Below are 19,157 nucleotides of genomic sequence, written 5' to 3' on the forward strand. Positions count from 1 at the left end.
GAGCACATGTTCCTGAGTCTGGATATAATACCAATTCAAGCCAATCATCATCATATTCAAGCTGTTTTGAAGGAAATTTTATATTAGTTGGGTAGGCAGAGATGAATGCCTGGAAATGGAGCCACCTAAAATTATCTTGTTGAATTTGAGAACCACAGAGTTATAAAATAGAAATATCTACACCCCACTTCCTCAACGCTCCCCCCATACACACCTTTGAAATACACACACAGAAATGTTTTATCTGTATACTGTAGGGCTCATAATAAGAAAATAAAGATGTCCAAAAACTGTCATAAGTTGGCACTTGGACGTCCTAATTGGTGGGATATCCAAGTGCTGATTTTCAAAACTGTCTTTCTGAACGTCTTGTAGGGCACTGGTCTTTGACCTAAGGGCCGCCACGGGAGTGAACTGCTGGGCAGAATGGACCACTGGTCTGACCCAGCAGCGGCAATTCTTATGTTCTTAGCCACTGTGCGTCCAAGGATCCAGGGGGCATGTTGGTAGGCATGTTATGGGTGGGGTTGTTTTTGTTTTTTTTTAGGGGGGGGTGCTTAGACTTGAACATCCTACACCTATAATCAAATGTTTTCCAAGAGGTCCTGGACGGAACTTAGACGTTCTGAGCTAGACCTGTTTTCAAAGCATGCATGCACTGTGAATTGGGCCTAAGATTCCGGTTGGCCCAGGTGCCTAAGACCCTTACTATTGGAGGAGCTTTAAGCACCTGGGCTAATCAGGACCTGAGGCCCCTCCCCGGTGCATCCCATGACTGGCCATCCTTCTTGCCGGTGATGTACCGGGAGGGGGGGGGGTATGGCAAAAGGAACTGAAGTAAATTTTAAGACATGTACATGTTTCTTTAGTTTGCGTATGCTGAGGAAAGTTAGGTCACTATTTCATCAAGAACATTATGTAGTATTGGTACAATCCACTGTGCTTGCTCAGCTGGATTATTGTAATTCTGTCTACTTGGGCATCAAACAGGGTGGTTTAGATCGGTTACAGTTGATACAAAACACAGAGGCTAAACTTATATTTGGAAAGAGAAAGTACGACCATGTATCTCCATTATTGAGAAAGCTTTACTGGCTTCCAGTTCGTTATAGGATACAGTTTAAGTGTGTATATGTTGTTTTTAAGTTCCTTTATTGAATATTTGACCCTTCAATCCTTTTATGTTGGAATGCTACTAGATCCTGTTATTCGAGGATTACAACAATGGATAAATAATCATTCCCTTCTTTTATAGGACTTAAATTTACTGGGAAGCTTAGTAAATCTTTGGCATTTATATTGGTTGAAATTTGGAATAAGCTTCCTGACTTAAAAACTTGGTTGTTTACACAATATCTTAAAAGTTCATCCGCTGAAGTGCTGTAATAACAGTATATTTTATTCTTTTAGTTTTAATTTTATTTCTTCAATTTTAAGTATTAATGCTGTTTCTGGAAATGATACACAATAGCACTCTCTCTTTTAGGCCTACTATTATGTCTTTCTAATTTTAATCAATTGTGAACTGAGTCGAGCTCGTATGGGAGATGACCCGGTATATAAACCAAAGATTAGATTAGATTAGATATTTATACTGGTCATTAATAAGAGTATTTGCATAATTTAAGGGGCGGCTTTGACAAATGTTAAAACTTTTCCAAAAAAAACCACTCCCAAATACTTATTTTCAAGTAGGTCACAGAAAGATTAGAAAAATACAAGCAAATGACAGAAAAGCTCCAGAATTTTCACTGTGTGCAAAGGACAAATTTTGCATAACCACTTACTAAACCATTGGCACACTTGAATCTTACATGAAAAAAGGGCAGAAGAGTATGAACTACTTTCAAATAGATTTTCCGTCTTACATAATATGGAATTATCTGATGAAAAATGCTTGGAGGCATCCAAGAATTAGTGCAGGCGTATCCTGATGATCTAAATTCAAACCTTTAAAGAGAGGTTAGACAATTTCATTCTTAAATTTTAATTACATTTAAAGATTCAGGAAAGATAAATTTTACTCTCAAAGATACGTATGATTCCATAGTAGAAGATAAAATTAAATGCATATTTCTTAATTTTGAAATTGCTTTGTACATAATCTCAACTGTAATGGTTACAAACTGCACAACAGAACACTCATTTTCATCCCTAAAGAGACACAAAAACCCGTGGAGGGGCATAATTTAAAAAAAACCATCTAAGCCCCCTTTTGGCCTAGGCCCGAAATGCTGAAAGTAGAAGCAGGGAAAATGTCCATTCTAAAAAAAATGTCCAAAAGGATCAGCTCAGCGGGACCAGCAACCTGCCTACCCCCTACTGCAATGATCGCAGCAGGAGAGATGGCTCATCTTTCCTGCCGTGATGGTGATCACCCACCCCCTCGAACCGCAGCACTTCTTGGTGAGGATCACGGCAGGGGAGATGCACCATATCTCCTGCTGCGATCGTTGCGGTAGGGAGGAAGCAGGTTGCTGGAGCCGCTGAGCTGATCGCGGCAGCTGCGATCAGCTTAGCGGCCACTTTTTCGGCACTTATACCTGTTTTGACTTAGTCTAAGTCAAAACGTATAAATGCCGACTAGGCAACGTGCCTAAACCTTTGGTTATACCTGCTGTACGGCTATGTCTAGGTCGGCCCCCCTCCCGCCCTTTCTCCGCCTCTAAAAACACCTCTTTTCACTCTATGCATTTAGAGCAGGGGTAGGGAACTCCGGTCCTCGAGAGCCGTATTCCAGTCAGGTTTTCAGGATTTCCCCAATGAATATGCATGAGATCTATTTGCATGCACTGCTTTCAATGCATATTCATTGGAGAAATCCTGAAAACCCAACTGGAATACGGCTCTCGAGGGCCGGAGTTCCCTACCCCTGGTTTAGAGGCAGTGGAAAGGCCTAAGCTGGTTTTAGACATGTCTAAAACCAGCTTTGATTATGGGTACTTGGATGATCAGGTTTTTTGATTATCCAAGTATCCATTGAGGACACTTTTTAGATGTTTTTTTTGTTTTGATTATAAGCCCCTCAGTGTACGATGATCCACCAAAAACTTGATGCATTATCCTTATTGTGCATGGAAATAGATATTATTTGGCAACTTAATTGCAATGAAATTATTGAAGAATTTGTAACAGCAATGAAGAGGATTAAAGATTTTAATTATAATATGTATAATCTTAGAGGTGATAGTTTTCTCAGAAAATAAGATATTATTTGTAATAATATTTATTTTATGATTAATTACATTTGCTCCCCAAAATTTATGGAACCAACATCCAGTCCAAGCTGGAGGGGACACCAAAGCTTTTCACTGTTTTGGGCACCAGACTCTTAATCTGGCCTTGAGCAGCACTAACCACTTGAGCCACTGAATATTCCCTCTAACTACCTTGGCACTATGCAAATTATGCTGGAGTGGTCCGTGGGTGGAGCTTGGGCAGAGCGAGAGATTAGCCGGTTAGTGGCAATATTCAGACTGCTAACTGCACAGCTATTTGGATAAAGCTGGGACTGCAAAGAGGCTGCCCTAACTTTGGGCCCTTTTTACAAAGCCGCAGTAGTGCTACTACCTCAGTAAATGCACCAAAGTCCATAGGAATTGAATAGGCTTCGGCGCATTTACCATGGCAGCGTCGCTACCATGGCTTTGTAAAATGGGTCCTTTATTTGATCAATTATCTGGTTTTTGGTTTGAATGTTATCATTAACTGGATAGCACTGCCAGTCAGCGCTGATTCCCAGATATTGAGCTCCGAGTAGTACTTGGTTCTTTACTGATGGTTGCCAGTGTTTTTAAAACAATGCTGACCATCACAAGCTGAATATTGGCCCATACATTCATAACAGCCTTACGTATGATCCATCCTTTAATAGCTTCTTCTTTATATTGCACTTATCGTTCTATATTATCCCCACCCCACCACCAATCACTGCAATGTCCTTCCAGCCCCTAATATGGTTTGTTGTTTGTTTATTGAAAGCTTGGGAGAGCGGGATAGAAAACAAATTAAATAAATAAATATACCGCTACCAATGACTTGGTAGTCAATTCAGCTTCAATAGCAGTGTTATAACACATAAGCTTCAGTAATGGTGTTACTATACATGAGTTATGATTTATGAGTTTCTATAATGTTACCCTATATTTACAATTATACATTTTTATATCTTAATACATTCCTTTCAAGTATGTACATTAAACTTCTCTGTGTTTTATTTATCATATACTTTGCATTTGTGAATTTTCCTGTGCTCATTCTGTCATGTTCGTGTTCCAAGCGGGCGTTTGGTCATTATTTCCTGCTCAGTGTCATACCCTCTGACTGTTTTTTTTAGTTAAAATGGTCTATGAAAAGAATGGTCCATTATGAATCAACTCACTATTCCACTATTTTCTTCTTGGCATCTAAATTGTAGAATGCCCTGCCTGCATCTATCCACTGTGAATCTTCATCTCTTTGATTCAAAAATCTTTGAAGATGCATTATTTTGATTTAGCCTTTAATGTCACCAGTATGGGGGTCCTAGCTTTCTGAAGGACTGGAGTGGCCAGGTTTGTTATTAATGTGCTTTTTAAAACTTGTGTGAGTGTTTCCTGTCTTACTTATTATGGTGTTCTTCTCACTTTCTTTCTTTGAAATATGTAAGCTGCCTTGACTTGATATCAGAATTTAGTGGTATAATAAGCTTGTTTAGTAAACATAAACATAACCTTCACTCACTATGTTATTTTCTTTCACCTTGTCATTTCTTCTTTAGGGTCCATGTACTGGGAATCAGCAAAGTCTCGCACACAGCAGATTGTGGGATGCCGTGGTTGGTTTTCTTCATGTATTTGCCCATATGCAGATGAAGTTGTCTCAGGTACTGTGAGAACTGTCATGTAGGATACTTTAGTTTAAGAATGATGATGAGTACAGGATCTACCTACTTGTAAGATATGGGAAAGCAAAACACAAATCTGCTCCTGCTGACCCCCCCACCCCCAAATCTGCCCACCTGGACCCTCCCCCCCCCCCCCCCGAGGCCACCCACATCTACACAGACCCCCCTCTAACCTGTTTTAGATGGCCGGCTGGATGAGGGGGTCTAAGGCCCTTATTGGTCCAGGCACTTAAGGCCCCTCCTATAGGAGGGGCCATAGGCACCTGGGCCAACTGGAATCTTAGGCCCATCTCCCAGTGCTTTTCTAAAATTGCTACTCCCTATGTATATTGGGGGACTTTTACCTTCAATCTTTTGCCTTTTTTTAAGAGCTCCTTGTTTGGCAGAGACTCTTGCAACAAAAGTATAGACCTACTACTACTATTTGTTATTTCTGTAGTACTGCTAGATGTGTATGCAGCACTGTACATTAAACATTCAAGAGACGGTTCCTGTTCAGTGGAGCTTATAATCTAATCAAACTTGCAACAAGGATAAGTAGGGAGTTTTTCAGGCATAGGCACTTTACAAGTGAGTGGGGGTTAGGAGTTAAAAAGCAAGACCTGTGAATTCTCCTCATTACTAACTAAAAGTTGGTTGTTTATGTAATAAAGGTGTTAGCACATGCTAACTGATAGTAAAGAAACCACAAATGAAACCAGAACTTTATTTATTTTAAATATTTCTATACATTTTTATTCCAAAATGGTTTACAATAAAATTGCATACATAAAATATTTGCTAAATGTAGTGAAAAGTGGGTAATAAATATACTATATAAACATAGAGTTTATATAGTATATTTATTACTCCACACCCCTTTCGGAAGTTTTTTAGCCAATGATGTGGGTGGTGGAGGTTTGAGCTTTCTAGCTCTACCTATAATAAACCTGAGGCTTTTTCTTCCGGAGTTAGTGCTCTCAGTTAAACAAAGTGGAGTTATAGAGTTTATATAGTATACATAAAATACTGAAACAGGTCAGAACAGACAAAAAGCAAGAGCAGAAAGATTCAATCCTTAGAATAGGTCAAATGCTCAAAGAAATGCATCAACAAATAATTGTGTTTCCAGCAGTTTCCTAAATGAACTCCTATCACCAGATTTCCGAATTTGACCATCAAGGCCATTCCACAGTTTTACTCCTGCACATGAAAAGGTCATGACCTTATTCAAGTTTATTAAAATTTGATATAACGATTATAATAGCTACCAATCAGAGGATGACTATCAGAACATGTTAATCGGCCAAGTATTATTGCACAGGCTGTGACATATGCTTTATTTTTTTTACTTGATTATGATCTCATCTATGACATTTTTTCCTGTAGGATTCTAGTCAGATTGAGCTGTTAAAAGAGTTGATGGACTTACAAAAGGATATGGTGGTCATGTTGCTGTCCATGTTGGAAGGTATTTCTGTTTGCTTGAAACTGTTTTCTAAGGCATCGTTATTGTTACTCCTGCTATTCAAAAGAGCTTATTCAACTGCTTATTCCTTTCTGACCTTCATCTTTGAAAAGTTAAAATTTGAGAGTTTCCTTTTTCTTTACTGCCTATGAGATCATTTTAGTAGCCATTTTTAAGAAACAGAGTGATGCTTCTTTTGTGGAATTCAGTGTTCAGAAAATTTACTCGTGTACCTGTGCATGTGTAACTTTACCTAAACCAATTGGAAGTGTTCCAGGGTATGAGCATAATTTTCCTGGGATAATTTCCATAGCAGAAGTACACACATACTTTTGATTTTGACAATTTGCCAATACCCCACATAGTAAAACTATGTACATAGTAGTTAAACATCCACACAGTTAGAAACTTAGGACCTGATTTTGCAAAAGTCACCTAAGTGTTTTAATTGGTTTTAAGTGACATCATAATTGGTCACGCCATTAAAAACCAATTAAAAACACATTTTGAAAAATTAGGCACCCTCCGGTACTGGCGCCTGGGTCCATGGCGCCTAGTGATGCTGAAACCCAGAAGTGGACATATATAGGGGCAGAGCCGACTTCAGCGTCACCAGGCATTACCGGTCGCAATTCTACAAAGACCCTAAGCGCCGGAAATGTTGGCCTATAAAACTCTGGCCTACATTTCCGGAGTCTAGGGTGCTTGCTAGCCACGATTCTGTAAGCGGTGCCTGTCTATGATTGACATGCAGCAGGATCCCATTTTCCAGGCACCTGCTGCGTCAAGAGCTACTTACAAAATCAGGCCCTTACGCCCTAAGAGAATTTTCAGAGGAGCTTCTGTAGGTAAAACATTATTTTACCAATTAAAATAACCCATTTGAAAACTGCATGCCCTTCATTATTTATGTCAAACTATTTGCACACACTCTGTGGAGGACATTTTATGAACCATTTTCACGTGTAAAAGACTAATTTACATTTGCAAAAAAATCTATTTATGTAACCCCTTGTTTACTTGGATACTGGCAGAAGAGTCACACAAAGTTATTTATTTGGTTAGGACTAGAGCTGGGACCTAGCTTACTAGCTGGAGCCTCATAGCAGCCAAGCACCAGACACTTCACTCTCACATCCAGTAAAGTACACCACACCAAAGTCTTACAGCTAAACTCAAATTTATTTAAGTATTTATAGACCACTTATAACCTAAGTGGTTTACATTCAGGTACCAAGTATTTCTCCCTATCTGTCCCGGTGGACTCACAATCTGACCAATGTACTTGGGACAATGGAGTATTAGTGACTTGCCCAAGGTCACAAGAAGCAGACTGGGCTTGAACCTGCAACCTGCCTTTATTTTCTGATTCAAGATCCTCTGTGTTCATCCCATGCTTTTTTTTAACTCTTTCTTGAACAGTGCACCAGAACAATTTCTAAAGCTAACAATTCTCCCCCAAGGCTTCTGTTGTACAGTCCAAATTTCTAGGCTGTTGTGTAAAAATCCTCTGGGCTCCTTTTATCAAGCTGTGGTAGGTGGTTAACGCGCGGAAGACCGCGCGTTCAACCGCCTGTCGCGCTAGTCGCTAACGCCTCCATTGATGAGGTGTTAGTTTTTTGGTGTGCTGCGGGGGTTAGCGTGTGATGAAATGTCCGACGCGCTAACCTCCGTAGCGCGCCTTGATAAAAGGAGCCCTCTGTGTTGGATGGATTTTGATCAGATGGTTGGGGATCACCAAAAGACAAATTTGCCACCATCTCACAGTCCTTAAATCTCCTCTGGGGGTATGGCTACTTTTAACTAATCCTCCCCCTGCAGAGATCCAATCACTGATGATGGCTTCTCACATACCTGGCTCCCAGAAACTGCTGGAACCCATATGCTGGATCTCTGTCTCCTGCAGCCAGCAAGTCTGCCTACCCTCTCTGAACTTCTGTTGACCTTCCCATTACCATGCAGGTGTAGATAGGATTAAACAACAGTCACACATTCAAACAATAGGCAGCCCTAATGCCTAGGGACTGCTAAAAAGACCCCCCACAAGCTGTAAACCTACAGCACTGTTTATTTGAAACCACTAATTAGCAATCATGGGGAATTTATGCTCCATACGAGTTACCCACTCCTTCTGCATAATATTTCCCCATGGCTATATTTATTTGGATTATATTCACGCCTCTTTTGGTAATGGCAGAAAGTAAGTATTTCCCTGTCCCTGGAGAACTCACATCCTAGTTTTATAACTGAGGTAGGGTTACCAAAGATGTCTTCTTTTTGAGGACTGTAGGAAATCCGGGCGGCTTTTCTATTTTGCCATTCTTGTCCGGAGAAACCAGACATCTGAAAATCCTACAGCAGTCATTGCAAGGCCCACATACCTATCTGGAGTCCCCTGCCCCCTCCCCGTCTGTCTTCATTGCAAGGCCCGTACACCTATCTGGAGTCCCCTGCTGCCCCCCCGCAAGATCTGGTGATTGCTCACCATTCTCATTACATAGGCGGAAAGCAGTAGCAGAGAGAAAGCTTCCGTGTCACCGGAGGCAAAATGTTTACTTCACTCATGCTGTCTACAGCCAAAGAGTTAGAGCAGCACTTCCGGGAGAACGGTGAGCAAGCACCGGATCCTGTGGAGAAGGAGGGGAGGAATAGCATGGGGAGAGTAAGAGATGCTGGACTGCAGGAATGGGGAGGAAAGGGAAGAAAAGATGCCAGATCTCCAGGGGAAGAAAGGGAAGGGTCAGATAGAGATGCCAGACCACGGGAGGGGGGAGGAAGGGATGGAGGGAGATGTTAAGACCACTGAATGGGGAAGGGGAGGAGAAAACTGTAAGGCTTGACAGCTCAGACCTGCCAGAAAATTTTGCCACCGCCAAGCACCCTCCTGATAGAAGGAGAGATGTCTACTCCCTCCCAACACCTTTCAACAACCCCCCTCCCCACCGGGCAGCAGGAGAGATGCCCACTCCCTTCCACCATCACACAACAACCTCTGACCCCCCTCCCAAGCAGCGGGAGAGATGCCAACTTCCTCCTGCTGCCATACAACAACTCCTGACACACACACCCTCCCCCAACAGTGGGAGAGATGCCCACTCCCTCCTGCCGCCGTGCAATAAGCCCCGACAACCCCCCCCCCCCTCAGCAGCAGGAGAGATGCCCACTCCCTCCCACCACCATGCAACAACCCCCACCACCCCCTGATAGCAGAAGAGATGCCCATTTCATCCTGCCACCATCCTGGGTGCATCCGGGGAGGGGCCTAAGTCTCTGATTGGTCCAAATGCCTAAGGCTTCTCCCATAGGAGGGGCTTTAAGCAATCTGGGTCAGTCATAGCCCTAGCCCTCTCCCTGGCACATTCCAGAATGCACCAGGGAGAGAAAGGCCCACCATTTTGAAGATATGGGTCTGCTGACCAGAGAGGGTAGGCATCCCTCTAGCCAGCCTTTGTAAACAAGTTAAGAAGGCAAGGGGGTCGTCGGAGGCATGGGGAAGAATAGGACATAACAGTCTGCTCTTTCATAGACAAATCTGTCCCTTTGACAACAAGAACCATTAATCCAAACACACAAAAGAATCCATGGTTCACAGAAGAACTTAGACTTCTAAAAAAACAACTCAGATCATTAGAAAGATGAAAAAATAAAACAAAAGCAAATCTTATAAGCTATAAGGAACAGGCTACCTTCTATAAGAACAAAATTAACCAAGCAAACAAAGTTACTATTCCTCTCGCATTTATAAAGCAAGAAATCCATCTATACTTTACATGATTCTAAAATCTTTGGTCCCCAATAAGAAATCCACTTATTGTCGAGTAGATAACTTCTCAACAGCACAAAAACTGGCAGCTTATTTTCAAAAAATTAAAACAATCCGGCAACAAGTGCTTCCAAGTCAAAAATATGATTCATCATATGAAACATCAAAATCGTTTTTACCTATGGCACAATGCAGCGTTTTTAAACTGCCAACACTGAATTACATCAAATGACTCTTTAAACAGGTGAATACGAGGGGCTCATGCTCAAAGACTATTCCACCCTTTCTCCTTAAATGTTTCTTCTCGATATTCGGCACTATTGTTGTTTCTTCTCCGTATTCAGCCCTGTTGTTCAATCTTTAGTCACGAATAGTTTAGGGACTAGTACAATACCTAAACAATGGAAAACTGCCATAGTACGCCCAATCGTCAAAGATCACAAAATTGACTCTCATGATATAATAAATTATCGACCAATCTCTAATATTCCATTCTTAGCAAAACTAACTGAAAGAATCATATTCGAGCAAGTCACAGATTTCATAGAATCGGTCAAAATTCTTCATCCTAACCATACGGGCTTCAGAAAACATCATCCTTGTTAGGATTTAAAACATCTATACTATATCATCTATATCACCATAAGTAAGTTGTTCTTATTTCCATAGACTTACCTTCTGCTTTTGATACAATTGATCACATATTACTACTACTACTGCAAAGACTTGCTTCTATAGGTATCTCAGGTCTCATTCCTTTTTCTCAGAACGTTCTTTACCGGTCATATTTAATAACACTACATCTTTATCTTATACAAATGAACATGGCATCCCACAAGGCTCCATTCTATCTCCTTTACTTTTTAATATCTTTCTATCTCCTCTCTTAACATTATGCCAATCTATAGGCTTTACAACATTTGCCTATGCTGATGATATACAGTTATTACATCCATTAAATCCAGAAAACATTAATGAAATAGAAGCAATTAATAAAAACTTGACAAGGTCAGGCAATGATTGTACAACCATTAAACATTCCCTAAACTAAAACATTCCCAAAACTAAAACAATTTTATTCCCTTGGAAAGAAGGAATAAAACTTGGCATCCCCTACAAATAGTTATATCAATAAAAATTTTAGGAGTAGTTTTTGACAATAGACTTTCATATCATGAACACATTAGTAGTATTGTTAAATAAAGTCATCAGACAACAAAGGTAGGGAAAATGATTTTATTTTCAATATAGTGATTGAAATGTGTTAGTTTTGAGAAAGGAAAGATGTTAAACTTTAACTGTGAGGGCCGCAGGAAAAATAGGGTACTTGGAGGGCTGCAGAAAAAATAGTTAATGTCTTATTAAAGAAATGACAATTTTGCATAAGGTAAAACTCTTTATAGTTTAGGTAAAGGAAAGATTTATAAACTATAAAGAGTTTTACCTCATGCAAAATTGTCATCAATAATAATAAAACCTAAGTGAAGGTTGATGGGGGAAAGGGGAAATAGAGAGCTAGTTCTATGGAGGTGAAGGACAGAGAAAAGATTTTTAAGTTGGTGAAAAAAGGTGGCAATAAGGAAAGTAAAAGGGAAAATGGGAGCCTGAATATGGGGGTAAGACATAAGAAGAATAGCCATACTGGATCAGACTAATCTATTCTAGTATCCATTAATGTAACTGGCTTAAACACTAGTTTTTAAATAATACTACCATAACAGATGTCCATGTCCCATGTTTTCCCTGTTCATGATTTGGATGTTTCAGTTTGTAAAGTGGATATTCATGCTGGGTATTTCCATCATGTTGATGTCCATCTCATGTATTTTCAAACAGGAAATCTTGTCTAATTTTTTGTTCTAAAAAATCTTGTGAGATAGACGTTTATTTGGGAAATTCTGACTTTGGCATCACTATTCTGACTTGAAAGTCATTTTGAAAATACCCCTCCATGTATATTCCCAAGCAGTAGCATAGCCAAGGGGGAGCCCCAGTGGGCAGGAACCCATCACTTAATAACAGATTGCCTAAATTTAAACAACTGTTACACTTTTAAATTTATAGAATGCTGGTATTTATACACATAAGTTTACACTTGGCGCTTGCAAATGATAGTAGGGCATTCCAATGCTATTCTATATGCATACACTAAAATGGCCTCGTGCTTAATTGTAAGGGAGATGTTCACAAGGGAGGGGCAGGGGGAGACAGTTATGCACGTCATTACCACATTTAGGCACTGACATCTAAATTTAGGCATGCCAATGCCAGCTTGTGCTTTATAGCTTGTAATAACATCTTGGTACAGATGCTATTATAGAATTGGTACCCTTTAAGCAGCATTGGCACACTTAACTTGAAGAACCCAGTTATAAAATTGCCTCTCTCGATATAGACCAACCCAGTAGTGGTGTGCCCTTGCTATAGTTGAGAGGAATTCCCAAGCTCTGTCAGCTGAAGACCTCCACTGAAGGAATCTAAAACTCCCTTCTTCCAAACTCAGCAGTCGATGGCAGCATTTCAGAGTTGCCAGTCCTGGTGCCCCTAGTGTGCTCAGTTGTCAAACATACTCAATTCATGCATAAGAACTAAGTATACACAAGGTGCCAGCATCAGCAGCTCAGAAATTCTGAAGTCAACTGCTGAGCTTGGCAAAAGGGAGTTCTGGGTGCCTTCAGAGTAGGCCTTTAGCTGGCAGGGCTTGGGGATCCCCACCAGCTAATGTGCTTGCATTATAAATTGAGTTAGGAAGAACACTAGGGGGCAGGGAAGAGGAAAAGAAGGGGGAGGGGGAAGCAGAGAGGAAATTTTGGCCCAGATTCTATAAAGGGTGCCTAAATCACACCTAACATTAGGCGAGACTTAGGCGTCCAAATAAAATGGTTAACGAGCGATTTAAGGATCTTAACAATCGCTAATTGGCACTTGGGTATCCAAAGGATGTGGACGTGAGCTCAGAGAGGTGTCCACAATTCAATGGGTGCCCATCAGGAAAAGCTTTACCTAAATAGATAGGCATGGGCATGGCGTGAGAAAGGCTTCAATATAGATGCTGTTGACTGATTTACATAACGCTGTGCGCCAATGGGCATTCATATAGTGTCTACATTGTAGGCAAAAGAAAACCAGTTCTACTTTTCAGCTTGGTTTGGCTTCATATAAGTGTGAGTTCTATGGACAAGACTTAGGCGTCCTTTGGATGTCTCCAATGCATTTCGCTAACAGGTCTCTGGGTTTTTATTTTTGCTTTATTAAGCTCAAAATACATTTAATAACATACCACATAAACAGGGTACATGAATACAAAGATAGCGCATGCACAGCCTGCTTTGTATACTTAGTTCATCTCTTTCAAGAATGAGCTCATTGGAGCAGTCTTTAGTGAGAAAAAAGGGTAGCTTTTTAGCGAGAAACATAAAGCTGTGTTTTTCAGGTGCTATAAGTAGCAAAAAACATTGCTGTTTGCCCAGAAAAATAGTGGGTTTTGCACGCACTACCATTATAGTCATGTGTCCTGTTTATGTGGTATGTTATTAAATGTATTTTGAGTTTAATAAAGCAAAAATAAAAACCCAGAAACCTATTTAGCAGATCGCATTGGAAACGTCCAAAGCATGCCTATGTTCCATCCAAAGAACTCATGTCTATCTGAATCCCATACTATGCTCAAAACTAGACTCCCTTACAATGCCTAAAGACCTAATTTTACAATTCCTATGCAGCTTGTTAACTCTGTAGCTCACTGGTTAAACCTACAATGTTCTACACTGACATTCCTAGTTCAAATCCAACTCACTCCCTGTGACAGAAGATAAATAAATAAAAAGATAAGATTTTTTTTTTTAATGGTGACAACATTTTACAATTACAGTGGAACCTTGGTTTACGAGCATAATTCATTCCAGAAGTATGCTCGTAAACCAAATTGCTCGTATATCAAAGCGGGTTTCCCCATAGGAAGTAAGGGAAACTCGCTTTGATCTGTTCCCCCCCCCCCCCCGAGGCTACCGGCGCTTCTCCATTCCACCCCCCTTTGAGGCCACCGATGCTGCTCCATACCCCGCCTCCCGTAATCCGGTATCCTCCCTCCTGCTCACGTCGCCCACCCTCCCCCGTGATTCTACATTCCTCTCGAGCACCGAAACGAAATCCCTTACCCCGATTGGGCACCGGCACCAGCACCAACGCATAGGACATGCCGGTGTCGGTGCCCGAAGATCCTCCCTCTTCTGGACTGGGCGGTGCATTGGAGATCCTCCCTCTTGCCTTGGGCATTTGTGCATGCTCAAGGCCTTCTGGTCTCACTCTCTCCGAGATTCTGAATCTGAGAATCTCGGAGAGAGCGAGACCATTTTCAAAGCAATGTTCATGACTATATGTGTATTTACCTATGGAAATCCCCCCTTTAAAGATCACTTCAGGACTTCATTAGGGAAGTTTGGGCAAGGCTGCAGAAGTAAACATATGCTTTATTTTGCTTTTTGCATTATACCCATGAAAAAAAGCAGAGTAAAGATTTCCCACAACACCAACTGACTGATGAATTTTCAAATGGGAACTTCCCGGGCTGAATTTAAGAATATAATGGATTTTCATAGTAATTATGATGTATGTGTTTGTTTTTTAATCAGAACTTTCATTTTAAGCAACACCTGTAAATTCATTTGATTATTTTTAGGTAATGTTGTAAATGGAACTATTGGGAAGCAGATGGTTGATATGCTGGTTGAGTCATCCAACAATGTAGAGATGATCCTAAAGTTTTTTGACATGTTTTTAAAACTCAAGGATCTGACAACATCCGATGCATTCAAAGAATATGATCCTGATGGGAAAGGTATTATTTCAAAGAGAGACTTCCACAAGGCAATGGAAAGCCATAAGCATTACACACAATCTGAAACTGAGTTTCTGTTGTTCTGTGTGGAAACAGATGAGAATGAGACTCTGGATTATGAAGAGTTTGTGAAACGGTTCCATGAACCGGCCAAGGACATTGGATTTAATGTTGCTGTTCTCTTAACCAACTTGTCCGAGCACATGCCCCATGACACACGATTGCAGACCTTTCTTGAACTGGCAGACAGTGTACTCAACTATTTCCAGCCATTTCTGGGTCGCATCGAGATTATGGGTAGTGCAAAACGCATTGAGAGAGTTTATTTTGAGATAAGTGAGTCCAGTCGAACCCAATGGGAGAAACCTCAAGTCAAAGAGTCCAAAAGGCAGTTTATTTTTGATGTGGTAAATGAAGGAGGAGAAAAGGAAAAAATGGAGCTTTTTGTGAACTTTTGTGAGGACACCATCTTTGAAATGCAGCTGGCTGCTCAGATTTCTGAATCAGACTTGAATGATAGGTCAGCAAATAAGGAAGAAAATGATAAGCTTGAGCTGCAGGATCCCAGGATAGGTTTCTTTTCTACTGTAACTCTCAAGTCAGCTTTAATAGCACTTAAGTACAATATAATTACTTTTATGAGAATGATCAGTAGAAAGAGCCTTAAAAAGCAGATGAAGAAAATAAAGAAGATGACCATGAAGGATTTGTTTATGGCTTTATTCTTCACATACTGGAGTATAACGATGGGCCTCTTACACTTTACTACTAATGTTTGCCGTGGTTTCTTTCGCATAATGTGCAGTTTATTGCTTGGAGGAAGTCTGGTTGAAGGAGCTAAGAAAATCAAAGTGACTGAACTTCTAGCTAACATGCCTGATCCCACCCAAGATGAAGTACGTGGTGAAGGTGAAGAAGCGGAAAGAAAATACACAGATGTATCTTTACCATCTGAAGACTTAGCAGACTTGCCAGTTTTGTCAGATAATAGTGAGCTGCTTCCTGATATATTTGGTTTAGATTTGAAAAGGGAAGGAGGACAGTATAAGCTGATTCCACATAATCCAAATGTTGGCTTGAGTGATCTGATGAACACCTCTACATTGCTTCCATTGCCTAATCTACAACAAAAAATCAAGGTAAAATTCTCCATTTCCATTGTACTGTATTTGTCAGTCTGTCCTCTACTGACTACCGTACTGTTAGAGATTGGCAGTGCCATTTTGCATAATATAGTGCTGCATGATTTGCAGCAAAAGTCTAAATAATGTCCATTAAGGGCAAATGATGCCTGATTTTGCCTTTTAATAAAGCTGTGGTAACAATTCTTCTGCAGCAAATGCACTGAAGTCCATAGGAATTGAATGGACTTCGGTGCATTTGCTATGGGGTAATCACTACTTTGGCGTTGTAAAAGGGGCCCATAATTTGGAAAAAGTACGAGTTATTCCCTAAACTCATGTTACTAGCTAACCCCCCTTTTACTAAGCTGCGGAAGAGGTTTCTACCGCAGCCCGAAGCGCTAAATGCTCCGACGCTGCTCCGATGTTCATAGAATTTCTATGAGCGTTGGAGTATTCAGCACTCCAGGCTGCAGTAAAAACATCTACCGTGGCTTAGTATAAGGAGGGGTAACACCGTAAAATGAGAAACAGTGCATATTGTGCGTGGTTGCATACACTATTTCATGTTTTAATGCACAAAGCCGTATTTGCGAAGTTTTTCTTCAAGGTTGACGTTTTCTATACACAGAATGAAGTAGCTCATTAATTAATATTAAATTGATAAACTATGTATACAGTTGCCTTCATAGTCAAAGTTATGTTTTTTTATCTGGAAATGTTTTCATTATTAAAATGTACAAGCTGTTTTTCTAGCCACCCGATTTGTGTGCTTAAAAACTGCATGGAAAATGTAAATATCTTTTTTTCAAGTTCTCTCAATTTAAAACATGATATAATATATGAGCCTCTTTGCATGCTACTATTTTACATTTTAATGGGCCAATATAAGAATAATTTAACATTGTAATAAACAAGCTCTCAAGGTCGGAAGAATACATAAACAGTTGACATTTTGTTATCAGAAATAATACATACCTTTGGCGTGGGTGTGAGTGTGTCTGTGTTTCTAATGGCTTTATCAGTTAACTTTAGTAGCTTATTCATTAAACCTCTGATTTTAAAATAATTTTCTCCCAGTAGCCAGTTAACCACATAAATCAATGTTTCTCAAACTTTTAGCCAATATGCCCTCAATTTAACACTTAAAAATTAATATGATTCTAGTTGATAATGAAAACAAAATTCGGACCTCTACTCCCCTACCATCATTCACTGCCTCCTCTTCCTCCAAATCCTGAGAGTAGCAACAGCAGCAGCAATGGTCACAATAGCAGCAGCCCTGCATGGCCAATCTAACAGGAAGCCTAATGAGGAGGAGCACAACCTGGGATTCATAAAACTTATTCTGATTAACACTGTTAGGTTTATATCAAAGTGGAGAGTGCAAGGAGAATGAGAGGAGCCCTGATTGTGTGGCCAAGATCTGATCTCATTTGAGCTACTGACCCACAGTTCAAGAATCACTGACATAAGCTAATAAGGTGGGCCAGCATAGTCAGGAAAAATGGGCAACTTCAGGAGCAGGTTGGGCTTGTAACGTAGCCAGTCAGTGCCAGGCAACTAAGGTTAAATAGGAAACCCAGGCTACACAAATAGCTGCCCTAAATCTATATGGTCAAATCTAAAACATTTTCAGGTAAAAGTGTAGCTAATTAGGTTTGACAAATTTTTTCTAAAAATCACCTGCTAGAGTTCAGTGGATCTTTGAAAGTTGACCCACTGAATTTTAACTCATAAATGTATTTATTATAGATCTGAAAAGTGTTCAATGTCATAAAGATTCTGTCTTTATATTTCAGACTGAAGGAACTTATCTTTTTGTACTCATCAGTATATTAAACAATATTACCTTATTTTCCTATCACTGTTTTTCAGGGGCAAAGAGCCAAAGAAGATGACAGGAATGGAAAAGAAGAAACTAAATTTGAGCCAGAGAAGGCTGAGTATGTGGAACTTGATGCCTGTTGTGATCTCTTAAAAAAAAAAGTCTGCATATTGATTCTATTTAATTTGCTTAAATTCAAAGCAAGTTATATGTTCACTGATGGATGAGGCTCTTACATAACGTGCCTTTCTAGTGCAATAGGCACATTATTCTGGAACACTTGGGTTGTGTGTCTCTGGTATCGAGATCCTGTATAGAGAACTTCATTTACATTTTTCTGCTCCGCCCCCATCCCTCTGGCCTGCCCTGTAATATCTCAATTTTACTCTCTACACATGAGATATTAGGAGACTGTCTGTTCTGCTTGTGTTTATTTTAAGTTTAAATTTCATTTTTAAAAAAATCTGGTTGTAAGGCTTTTCAGTGCTGCAGAAGGTCCCAATTTAATGACACTTCTGGCTGCACAAATTCTGAGGGCAGTAGTCTGTAGCCAAGGGGCAGTCTGCTTGGCAGGGCACCTGCTTAGCCAGCCTGCATTAACAGTCCAGGCACTCAGGGTCCGTTCCCTCAGCAGCATGGCACACTCCAGGTTTTGTCTGCAGAGAGCTTGAGCACAAGCTGAGTGACCCCTTGGCAGTTTATCACCAGGATTGGGTGCCAACTGCGTTTCCTCCCCCCACTTCGCACATGAGTTTTGATGGGGGTTTGAGGTCTCAGAATGGCTGGTTGGACTGAAGGCAGTCTGAAGAAGCAAGTTTCCAGATATCCTGGTTTGTCTGAGGCAGAAGTTCTCTGACTGCAATTTCAGCCATTTTACAGCTTCCAGCACTAGCAAGTCACAGTGAGTAAAGGCTATGACAGCCTATGAAAGAAATTGAGGGGGGGAGGGCATGGGGTCTTTAAAATTCATTTCTAAAGATTTCTGGTGCTAGGGTCAGAGTCCCCTACCTCTAAAATCCTATTCCCTGAATTTCTTGACCCTCTTATTTAGCTCCCACATGTCATTTATAGCGCTAAAATCGCTGTCCTGTCAGCCATCTTGGATTTCCTGATTTTACAATAAAAGCCTCTATCTGCCTCAATTTGGCCCAAAATTAATCTAGATGGACTCCTCAGGCCAGGATACTAAGGATTCATGTCAGATTTGTGATGGATGGCCGGCCAAGGATCATCTGTGTTCCATGTGCCATATGGCACATGACAGTGGGGGGGGAGA

General features: G+C 40.5%; 1 protein-coding gene across 1 annotated transcript in view; it reads left to right on the forward strand.

Annotated features, from left to right (window-relative positions):
* The window catches only part of RYR2 (ryanodine receptor 2), a 1,389,277-nt gene that overhangs the window by 1,201,357 nt on the left and 168,763 nt on the right, over positions 1 to 19,157 (forward strand). The window contains 4 exon segments of the mRNA XM_033937646.1: positions 4,760 to 4,864; positions 6,254 to 6,335; positions 14,774 to 16,071; positions 17,932 to 17,999. Of these exon segments, the coding sequence (XP_033793537.1) occupies positions 4,760 to 4,864; positions 6,254 to 6,335; positions 14,774 to 16,071; positions 17,932 to 17,999 (1,553 nt within the window).

Source organism: Geotrypetes seraphini, chromosome 3, assembly GCF_902459505.1.
Source record: "Geotrypetes seraphini chromosome 3, aGeoSer1.1, whole genome shotgun sequence".
Taxonomy (NCBI): domain Eukaryota; kingdom Metazoa; phylum Chordata; class Amphibia; order Gymnophiona; family Dermophiidae; genus Geotrypetes; species Geotrypetes seraphini.